This window comes from Hordeum vulgare, chromosome 2H, assembly GCF_904849725.1.
Source record: "Hordeum vulgare subsp. vulgare chromosome 2H, MorexV3_pseudomolecules_assembly, whole genome shotgun sequence".
Classification (NCBI taxonomy): domain Eukaryota; kingdom Viridiplantae; phylum Streptophyta; class Magnoliopsida; order Poales; family Poaceae; genus Hordeum; species Hordeum vulgare.
Window position 1 is genome coordinate 645678549 of NC_058519.1, and position 10761 is coordinate 645689309.

General features: G+C 44.8%; 2 protein-coding genes across 3 annotated transcripts; both read right to left on the reverse strand.

Annotated features, from left to right (window-relative positions):
- Nucleotides 1-538: 538 nt before the first annotated feature.
- On the reverse strand, nucleotides 539-3679 carry LOC123428332 (probable polyol transporter 4). The gene is made up of 2 exons (XM_045112529.1): nucleotides 2452-3679; nucleotides 539-2232 (listed from the first exon to the last, which is right to left on the reverse strand). The coding sequence occupies exons 1-2, from the start codon at nucleotides 2672-2674 to the stop codon at nucleotides 857-859; spliced, it is 1599 nt and encodes a 532-aa protein (XP_044968464.1). The 5' UTR covers nucleotides 2675-3679; the 3' UTR covers nucleotides 539-856.
- Nucleotides 3680-3775: 96 nt separating this feature from the next.
- LOC123428333 (probable N-acetylglucosaminyl-phosphatidylinositol de-N-acetylase) lies at nucleotides 3776-9329 on the reverse strand. Of its 2 annotated transcripts, none has more exons than XM_045112530.1 (10): nucleotides 9051-9316; nucleotides 7677-8015; nucleotides 7295-7365; nucleotides 6586-6650; nucleotides 6458-6502; nucleotides 6291-6371; nucleotides 5778-5845; nucleotides 5541-5589; nucleotides 4910-5067; nucleotides 3776-4073 (listed from the first exon to the last, which is right to left on the reverse strand). In XM_045112530.1, the coding sequence occupies exons 2-10, from the start codon at nucleotides 7859-7861 to the stop codon at nucleotides 4010-4012; spliced, it is 786 nt and encodes a 261-aa protein (XP_044968465.1). In that variant the 5' UTR covers nucleotides 7862-8015; nucleotides 9051-9316; the 3' UTR covers nucleotides 3776-4009. The 2 variants fall into 2 exon arrangements, with proteins under 2 accessions (XP_044968465.1, XP_044968466.1); XM_045112531.1 differs by lacking the exon at nucleotides 3776-4073 and adding an exon at nucleotides 4178-4543 and having other exon boundaries at nucleotides 9051-9329.
- Between the last annotated feature and the right edge of the window lie 1432 nt (nucleotides 9330-10761).

Below are 10761 nucleotides of genomic sequence, written 5' to 3' on the forward strand. Positions count from 1 at the left end.
GTAATAGGGACGTGTGGACTCTCGTCGACCTTTGTGACCGGGCTTTTAATGTTTAATTATCTTGTTTATTATTTCTGTCGTGGTTTTTTTTCACGCGCCGGTAAAAATGAATCGGATCAGCGTTGGACGCATGCGTCAACCCAAACGCCGAAGCAGACGTTAACGTTCACCGAACCAACCTAAATGGACGAAAAGCAGATAAAATGACTGTCCGTTTGAATCGTCCCGTTGAAGTTGCTCTTAGATGCCCTACAACTTAAACCCTAAACTTGGACTGCTTTTGATTCCACAAGGTTTGGTGTCTGCCTTTTCGTGGCGGGTCGGGGTTCATCATGAATCCACATCCTGAACTGGGAGTCAGCTGAGGGCCTGCTTGGATTGGGTGTAAGTTTATACACCTGTATTAGTTTTACGGGTGTAGGTTACAGGCCACTGCTTGATTTTTGCCTGGAATGGAAAACGACGCGGGAGGTCCGTAACTTAACCAACCAGAAAACGAGCGGAAACGCTAGTCCAAATGGGGCCTGAGACTCAGAGTAATCATGTACGAATGCTACTGCTGAAGTTGACAAATGGCAATGCATAATTTTCAGTGTCATGCAGAAACATCATATTGCTGCTGCCTCATCTCCTGTGATACATGAAGCATCTCATTTCTGCCCTAACTGCTAATGGTTTGTGTTCTGAAACTTAAAGTTTGAAGCCACGAGCCTTTTACTGTGTATAATTTCTGTCCTAAATGACAAGTAAACAAATGAATCAAATGCACATTCTGAAACTAAACATTCAGATGCGAGTATGCGACAGTTCCAAACTGAACCATCAGAGGACTGAGAGACCACGGGAAGCGACCGTCTCATCCCTTCTGCACCAGATGCTCCGCGTCGCCGAGCTCCACCTCCCCTGGACTCACTACCTCGCCACCATCGCCGCCGCTGAAGAGCAGCTCGATCTCTTCCAGCGTCTTGCCTTTCGTCTCCGGAACGAACCTGTGCACGAACACGACCGACAACGCGGAGATGGCCGCGAACGCCGAGAACGCGCCGGCGACGGACATGGCGCGGGAGACGGACAGGAACGACATGGCCACGGTGCCGCTGGTCACCCGGTTCACCGCCGCGCCGAGCGCCGCCGCCTGCGACCGCAGCCGCAGTGGGAAGATCTCCGAGCTCGTCACCCAGCACACTGGCCCGATCCCCACCGAGAAGAAGGCGACGTCGCCGCAGACCGCCAGGACGGCGACGGCCACGCCGAGGGCCTTGGGCACCGCCCCGTGCGCGAGCAGCCAGAGCGTCGATGCCAGGACTACGAGGCAGACGGTCATGCCGACCGTGCTGACGTACAGCAGCGGCTTCCGGCCGACGCGGTCGATGAGCACGATGGCCAGCGCGATGAACGCCGTCTTGAAGAAGCCGACGGCCACTGTGGCGAGCAGCAGCTGGCTCTCGGTGGTGACCCCGGCGTTTCTGAAGATGGTGGGGCTGTAGTACACCAGCGCGTCGATGCCGGTGATCTGCTGGAAGCACTGGATGCCCAGCCCGGTGACCAGCATCCGGCGGATCGTCGGGGAGGGCCTCGTGAGCTCCCGCCACACCGTCTCGCCGGAGCTGGCAGCGCTCGCCGCGGCCGCCTCGATCTCCGCGAGCCTCTCGTCGGCCTCCTCCTCGCTGTCGGTGACCCTGAGAAGCACCTCACGCGCCTCGGCGGCCCTGTCCTGCACCACCAGCCACCTGGGCGACTCCGGGATGACGAGGAGCGCGAAGACGATGGACACCGACGGTACGATGCCGACGGCGAGCATGACGCGCCAGCCGAGATGATCGGGCAGACCCGAGAAGACGTAGTTGGAGATGTAGCCGAGGAGGATGCCGAGGTTGATGAAGATCTCCGGGAAGGAGGTGAAGGAGCCCCGGGACGCGGCGGGGGAGATCTCGGCGATGTAGACGGGCGCGATCATGACGCCGAAGCCGATGCCGATGCCGGCCAGCAGCCTGCCGGCCATGAGCACGCGGAAGGACGGCGCGAGCGTCATGACGAGGGCCCCGGCCTGGAAGACCGCGGCGGCGAGGCCGATGGTGCGCTTCCGGCCGAGGGCGTCGGCGGTCCGCCCCCCGGCGAGGCTGCCGAGGAGGGAGACGAAGCTGAGGCAGCCGACGAGCACCTCCTGCTGCACCTCCGTGATGCGGAGGTCCCTCTGGATGAACAAAATGCACCCACTCATTACTCCAACATCTGACAGAGACACCAAGAAGAAGCAAAGCAACAGCAGTTGTAATCAAGTCAACGAAGCAAGCAATTAGTACTAACTCGCGACAAGTCAACGCGATCCATTCAACAAGAAGCAATCAAGTTGACATGCCCTGTTACGATCGCCAAGAAAATCTCATGGCCGAAGCGAAATGAAATCTGCATCGGGGACGACGGCGGCCGGAGATTGGGAGGAGGACGTACCGTATCCGAGGAGCACGGAGTTGAGGGAGGCGAAGACGGAGCAGGCGAAGACGTATCTGGTGCTGCTCCGGCTACGGCCGGCACGGACGCCTTCCTCCTCGTGCTCCGGCGGCGGCGTGGCCTCGTCCATGCGCACGTACTTGCTCTGCCGGCCGAAGAATCCCGGCAGGGTGAGCATGCCGCTGCCGCTGGGCGCTGCCGGCTCTGCGCCCCGCAGCCCCATGCTCTGCTTTCTCCCTCCCTCCCTCCTACAACAGCAAGCCGGAGAAACCTCCAACGGCGGCGTGGTGGGGCGCTGGATCTCGGGAAGGAAGAAGAAACGGAGAAGGAGCAGGAGGCGGCCTTGTCACATGTTTTGTCGTATACTTTTCCCGGCACGCACGAGATTTGGTCGCCGTTCAACACGATGGCGTCGCCTCGTCGGGGGACACAAGAGCAGCATTTTTCAAATGGGACATTTTTCACTTTGGCCCTTTGACTACCCTACATGGTTTGGGTTGCTCTGCAGCTTTTGCTCGAGCATACACGTTGCCAGCATTGGAATTTGCAAGTACCCAAGTTTTTTTTTATTCTTTTCCTTCGAGAGCATGGTACAAATTAGTTTTTTTTTTTAACAATCACCGGGAGAAAGCATCCCACCTAAATATTCAGTACTCCCTCCATCCCAATATAAGTGATTAAAAATGACTCTATTTCATATTAAAGTTAGTATAAAAATTGAATCACTTATTTTGGGACGTAGAAAGTACTTAAAAAGGCCATAGCCGAGTGAGAAGGTTACATCAGCAAGGCAGTACAAATTAGTGATGATGATGTTGTGGAACTTTGATAAATACTTCTCGGATATTTCTTACTTTATTACATCCATATAGTATACAGATCAAAACAATTCATATCTGTTCCTCAGGACGATGGTTTCAAATATGTTTAGAATATTTTTTTACATTACTAAAAAATGGTTAATTACTATAGACATTTTTCAGACAGAGAGAACCAAAACTGAAATCTAAGGGCAGAATATCTGCTACAACTCATGCTTCAACCGTATGCCCCGATTATGAATCCTTTTTGTCATTAAATCTTTGTGCATTTTGCACCCTGACATTTTTGCCAAGTTAATCATTCGCGTACTATGTTTGTTTCACTCGTTCGTGAGCTGCAAAATTGCAATGCAGCAAATACAAAGACGGATGCACGCCTTAGGCGTTGGGGACAAGAACAATTGTGAAAATGACACTTGAGGTTAAAAGTTTCAGTATCATTCTACAATAAAAAAAAACACAATCAACTGCCAGAGCTGCCAGCACTAACACTGGAATAAGACTTTTAGCAAGAAACTATCACTTGAGGTTAAAAGTTTCAGTATCATTGTACTATCACGGATGGATTGTACTTTAAAAGAAAAACACGGATGGATTGTACACAATAAACTCTCATTATGCGGTAAAGGATATGATCTGTAAACTGTTGTCCCTAATCTCAGGAAGCTTTTGTAAAGTGTGCCATAAGGTACATTTACAATCTAGATCGACAAGACGGTACTTCTCAATATCAAGAGCTAAATTTTCTTAAGCATGTTTACGTATGTGTAACTTGAGAGCGTAACAAACAATCTTCTGAACCTGCAAAAAAAAGATGCATTGATTTTCTTGAATTAATATAATGCACTTCCTACATAAACTAACGACATTGGGAATTTTGAATTGGTCATTAGAGCTTCTTCAAATGCTGGATGTAACATGATACTATTAAAAAAGAAGATTATAAGTATTGTCATGGATTATATGCAGAAGTGGGCAACAACCAGTGTAACGGCCAAACTGTCTCTCCTAAAAAAACATCTAGTGAGCTCTCAAAAACAAATTCGAGTGAAACAATTTAGTATCATTTCTAGAAGAAAAAATGTCCACCCTTCTGATTCCATAACTTTGGCCAAAGTTCACTTTTCAACCTTAATCTCTAGAAGACTAGAACCTGTTTGAATTGCAACCGCAAACTATTGATAACTGTCCATTTTCATCCTCATGTGACTTCACAAGTGGTTTTGGCTGACGTGGATGTGGAGGCCTCATACCACAACAAAACAAACGGTCTAAAACAAACAACACCATACAGATAAAAAGTTACACACAAAAGGTTAAAGTAGAAGAAAAATTGGCAAAAACATATGGGCAAACTGAATCTGGTGACATGGCACGACATGCAATGATGTGGGGACACATAGCATTCACAGCATGCTAAACCACAAGTGAAACTATCTGAGTATGAAAAATGGACAATTTCAATAGTTCAAGGTTTGAAATCAAATGGTTCTAGACTCTAGAGTCAAGGTTGAAAATAAATTTTTGGCAAAGTTCAGACTATGAAATTGACCTCTACCATTCTGTTGAAGTGCAAGTTTCTAAAACAGAAAATGAGATGTTGTGTCAAATTGAAGGGAAAAAATGATTCGACTTACCAGACCCACTGACTTCTGTGTGCAGCCATTGCCTCAAAGGTTCTGGCTGGGCTACAGTTAACTAGACAATACATCAGTTGCTTCGAACTTGAGGAGATCAAAGATGACAACCAAATGTCAACTGCACCACTGTATTTGCGAAACATATTCAGGCTTACCTACATTTCCAAAGAAACCAACACCACTCATGTGAGCTCCCATTAATTTTATCAAAGAAAGAGAGGTTGTGAACTATGATATATCCATACAAACAATAGAAAAACACACACATCAAACTGACTGGCATTGTCCAAAAACCGTTCATAAGAACACAACTATAATTTATTCCTTACATTATATGTTATTCAACTGGAAATTATCTAGCTTGAAACCAATAACATAGTGAAATTAACCGAGATAAGGACAGTCAGCCAATTTATCATTCTTTTTCAAAGAACATATTAAATAGTATTATTGGTTTCTACCTTTCTGATCCTACGAAAATGACGAGATAAATGCTTTTAAGCACACCATATGGAAAACCAATAAACTATTTGGCATTCTCTTTCAGAGCTTTGGATAAAAAGGTGGCTATAAGGATTTAATAACAGAACATGGAGAATGTAATCCAAGGCTCCTGTAAAAAGCTTACAAGTTCCCATGCTTCAATATTTCCTTGTTGATTCTCATGAAGAAGCTTGCTGTTCATACAAAAATAAAAACAGTTTACATACCTGAACAACAGATTTGAAATGTACCACATAAATAAATATGATAACTACACACACACACACATACATATATATATATATGTAATCTAAACAATCATAAGTAAATACAAATGTGAGAAATTAATGCAATGTAGCAACAAAATGAGAAGTTAACTAACCATATGCCATGATGAACATCACGATGATTCGGATGGCCTGATACTCCATAGGAATCAAACGTCACAATCTAAAACATGACAATCAGTTTGAGAGGTCCAAAGACATGCAGATAAGAGCATTTGAACCGCGCAATCATATGATATACACTACTTAGTAACTGTATGCAGTGGACTTGTGTTGAGATTTAGAACTGGGGATAGCTAATATAGTGTCATATAATTTTGGTTTTTATCTGGAATAGTTATAACTAGTGAAAGGCTGTGAAAAAGAATCCTTTAAACATTCAGTTACTCGGGGAAGTAAATAAACTACAGAAGTATTGATGTGGTGGTAGTCTGGTAAATACTTCTCAAACATTTCTTATTTTACATCTAGTTCAGATCAACACATTTCATATATGTTTAGAACTGCAAAATCAATGTAAGACATGACACTACAACTGAGCACTACAGCTGGTAAAAGAAGTACATTATGGTCAGTGGTTCATGAGAGGACTGAGATGGAGTCATTACTGTGTCGATATCCCACAGCTGGATCTGCTCCATGGTAAGTTCGGCTAATAGTCCATGATCCCATTTCTCATGAAACCCATCCTACAGCATACATTGAGTATGCTCAACTGTCAATGTGTGTTTGGAATAGTGTCTGGAGTATGAAAAATGAGTGCAAACTAAATAACCTGCAACTTTTGATGGTCCAAGACTGCGACTTGCTCAGCTGGAATCTGCAATTATGGGAGCCATGTCAGGAGCTGAGAAAAAGCATGCCCCCCAGAGGGCACTATGGAGATGTGGAAGATCCGAGTACCTTAAGAGTTGCACATGCATCATACAGTTCTTCTTTACGAGTATCTCCAAGACCATCAGCATTACCTGTAAAAGTGGTAGTAACCACTCGGAAAGATTAGCTAGGCACAGCTCTAATATGCAAACAAGTAGTTATGTATTGGTACTATACTCCAAAGAAACAGATTTCTAAATGTGCAGCTATTTATCTATCATTTTAGTAAGCCAGGCAGAAGATTTTTTGTTTCATACAAAAGATAGAATATTCTAGTCATATATTAGTCAACGGCCTATCAAGTAGTATAGAAAACAAAATTGCATCCCCAAAGCCCTCCTTCATACTTTGGCGATTTGTTTATAATTTGCCAATAATAATCAGTAATCATCACCACACATATAGACCATTGTCCATGCATAACAGATGCTGTTATTTTGAAATTGAACTGTGGAACATGTTATGCGGGTGATGCTGAAATATTCCATTTCTAAGTGTTGCAGCATACATAGAATGGACCAATGGTTTCCTATATATACTCTTGGGTGGAAAATGGATGGTGTGTCCGAACATCCGGCAACAATCCAGTAATGTTCAAGTATATTTTCATATAAAATAGTCCTGTATGCATATGATGTATTTTGGCCAAACAAATGGATGGACAGATGAGTGCTCCTGGACATACATAAAGATACACAAAAAATAGACATACTTAACAACAGGGTCGCAATCTTACCCAGAGACATGCACAAAACATGAATGTTGTGGCCTTTTGACTTGAGGAAAAGAATAGTTGGAGTGAAAAACCTGCATTAGATACACATTGACATCAAGCATAAATCAACCAAAGCACCAAACTAGAAATAAGCGAAATCGCATAATATCCACACTGAAGCTCAGGCAGCACATGGATTGGAATTGGACAGACACCAGTTTTTTGAGTTAGAGTCAAACCATTGGTTATTATCATTTCCACAAGCTACTGGATTCCAGTAAATTAATACCCGCTGTCATACGTGATCTACACAGCTGCCACGAGAGTTTGACGCGGCATGAATTTCGTCGAGCGCCTGGTACACAGAGCATACACGAAGGAGAGCAGTGGAGTTGTAACATACATGGACTCGTCGTCTGGGTGGGCGAGCACCAGGAGCACGTTCCTGCTCCTCCTATCGCCAAGAGGGGGTAGGAAGCGAGGGCTTGGAGGCAGGGAGTAGGGCGTCGGGGAAGAGAGGATCCGCCCGAGGGAAACCGCCCAAAGGAGGACGGCTCCAGCCACCGAGAGCATCCATATCCACGCCATGGCACTGAGTCCGGCCGCCGAATTTACCTTGCTGCAGGAGCTCCAACGACCTCTTGGTGCAGAAAACGTACTAGGAACAGGCAGTACTGGAACAAGGCTAACTCATAAAATGCTCCATATTTTCTCTTCTGAAGCCAATATGCCCCACATTTCTCTGCAATCGATCAAATGCACCTTCTTAGTTTTGCCATCTGATAAAATGTGACAGATAACAGTTGATCATATTTCTTTGCTAGTTGACAGAAATGATAGGTACAAAGAGATCAAAAGAATCCCTAACAAAAATAACAAAAGAGTTTCAGAACATGTCATCTTGTCAGATGCCAAAAAAATCAAACTTTGGCCAAAAACTTGAACTGCCCATAAAAAAAATACCAAAAAAAATCCTCTATAAAGAGCATCACTTAGACGGGATACTATTGATCTAGACCGCACAAAATTATTAATCTGTTTTCATCAAATAACTGAATCCACTGCTCGCAGATTGTCATATGGGTGCAATAGCATAATCTGTTATTTTAATATATGTGTCCTTCTTCCTGTATTCGCTTTCTTCTTCAGGGATTGGAAACAGGATTATAGCATGGTAGATGATTCTACTTGTTGGCCATCCCGTTTACAGTTCGATTATTGAACTGGTAGTCGAGAGAAAAGTATTGTATGCTACCTTACTCTGAATTCTTAGCCTGTGATTCTTTCACAAATGAGAGAATAAATCGATGCTGAAAGTTGATTTACCTATATGAAGAGAATGTTATACCTAACTGATGAAAAGTTAAAGCGGCACTTAATTGATGAAAAGTGTGTAAGCCCTTCAGTTAAAATGCTATATAATCTTCAGTTATACTCTTCTGGTATTTGTTAGCTCATCACTGCCAATTGTTTTGCAAGATGAAGCCAATTGCTATAAGTTCAGTAGCTTCACGGTCTATCGTAGTTGACAGAAATTGTTGTTCAGGCTATTTGGAGTTGTAACAAATGCATGAAAGTGTTTTCGTGCTGCCTCAAAATCCGGGGCAGTGGTCTGTGGCTGGTAAACCCATCATCCCAGATCCATTCACCGTGCTAGAGCTCGTATTACCAAATACTGTAAATCGCAGCACACATCAATCAAGCCCTGAAATGGTCCAAACAGGGGAACTAACCGGAAACATGGGGCATCACATTCGAGAGAGAGAGAGAGTCTGACCTGAGAGGATCCTCCCTCCCTCGATTGGGGCCGCCGCTGCTGGTCTTCTCCTTTGCGGACGGAGGAGAGCTGGGGTCGAGGCGCGGCGAGGAGAAGGCAGAGGGCGGGACGGGGCCGCGCGGAAGAGGGGTTGGCACGGGAGGGCTCGCGCGGTGGAGGAAGTGCCAGGGGGCGGAGGACGGCCGGCGGGCGGGGAGCGGGCAGAGCTCCGGCGGCGGTGTGCGCGCGTGACGAGGAGAACAGAGGAGATTTCAGTCAGGCAGGAGACCGTGGGGGATTTCAGTCAGAGCAATTTCGTAATTTCCCATTACTGATTGAGGTATCGAGGCAAGGGCCGAGGTCATTTGCGCCGCGGGGCTAAGTGGAAAATTTTGACCCAAAAACGAAACTAATTTACAAACTGAACTATGTTTGAAAAAAATTCACCCAGCTGATCCTTTTGTATGACGCCTTTATTTTAGGCGTTACAGTACACTCGTAGTTTAAAAGATCAAATCAGAAATCAAACTGCAAAGGTTGTCGGTTCAGGTTTTTATCGATCAGACTGTCGGTTCATCGTTTCGATTGTTGGTTTTTTAAGCAATGAACTGTATGTCGTTTCTGGGCCGTAACTTTTACTTTCGTTTTCTCGTTTACATCCGTAACACGCCGTTATTCGATACAGACCACCGTCCCATCGCTTTCCCCCACCGTCTCGCTCGAAACCCTATCCACCTCGCTGCGCCGCCGGTGGGCGCCGGCGCCGGTGTCCGCAAGGCCCGACGACAGCGAGGCAGCGAGGCGCGACTACATCATCTCCTCCTCCTCCACGGCCTCCTTTGTCGAAGGTATCTTGTTGCTGGAGACTGGAGATTTGTTTCTTTTGATACTTGTTGCTGCTTATGGCTTGTGAACATGTTCAGCAGTTTGACATCAATATATCTTGCTGTCCACTTATAGATTGTACAAGACCTTTTGGTACTTGAGACTGCGTATATAACCACTAACGGTTCAGCAGGCCCTGATTCTTTGTGGATGACAGTCGTGAAATCCCCTTTGTGGATGGATTCAGTCTAAGTTTCACTAAAGAATTAATAGTACAAATTTATTTACTTGCGCATGTGATTGATTTGGTGCAGGTCACTCTTGTTGACCGATTCACTGCTGCTGATTGGTGTGTCTATCGTATTGTTTGTTGAAATGCTAATTTGATTAAATTGCTGCTTTAGCAGACATAAGATGTTCAACTTGTGTCTGTATGTTACTTGTTATATATAGCTATCTAGTTATCTAACTTCTGTCCATTTTTTGCATTTTCATACATCTACCAAATATAAGATATATAATTGTGGCACCTATTGTTGCTACTATTTATTTTATAATCTCTTCTCGCTAGATAATGGATACGAGTAATCATGACGATGGATATGAGTCATGTACTAATTTTGAAGAAGAGGAGGAGGAGAGAAAATGTTTCTTGTCTTCCCAATATTATATTGTATATCTTTTAGGAGAAAAAAATTCCAATGAACACATCCATTCTTACGGGAGCTAAGTATATCCAAGAAATATTGGATGGCCACCCTTAACGGTGCCTTGATATTCTTAGGATGGAATCCTACATTTTCCAAGCTCTATGTGACCATCTTAGATCCAGAAATCTTCTACAAAATTCAAAGGAGTCAGCGTTGAAGAGCAACTAGGGATGTTTATGTACATGCTTTCCAAGAAT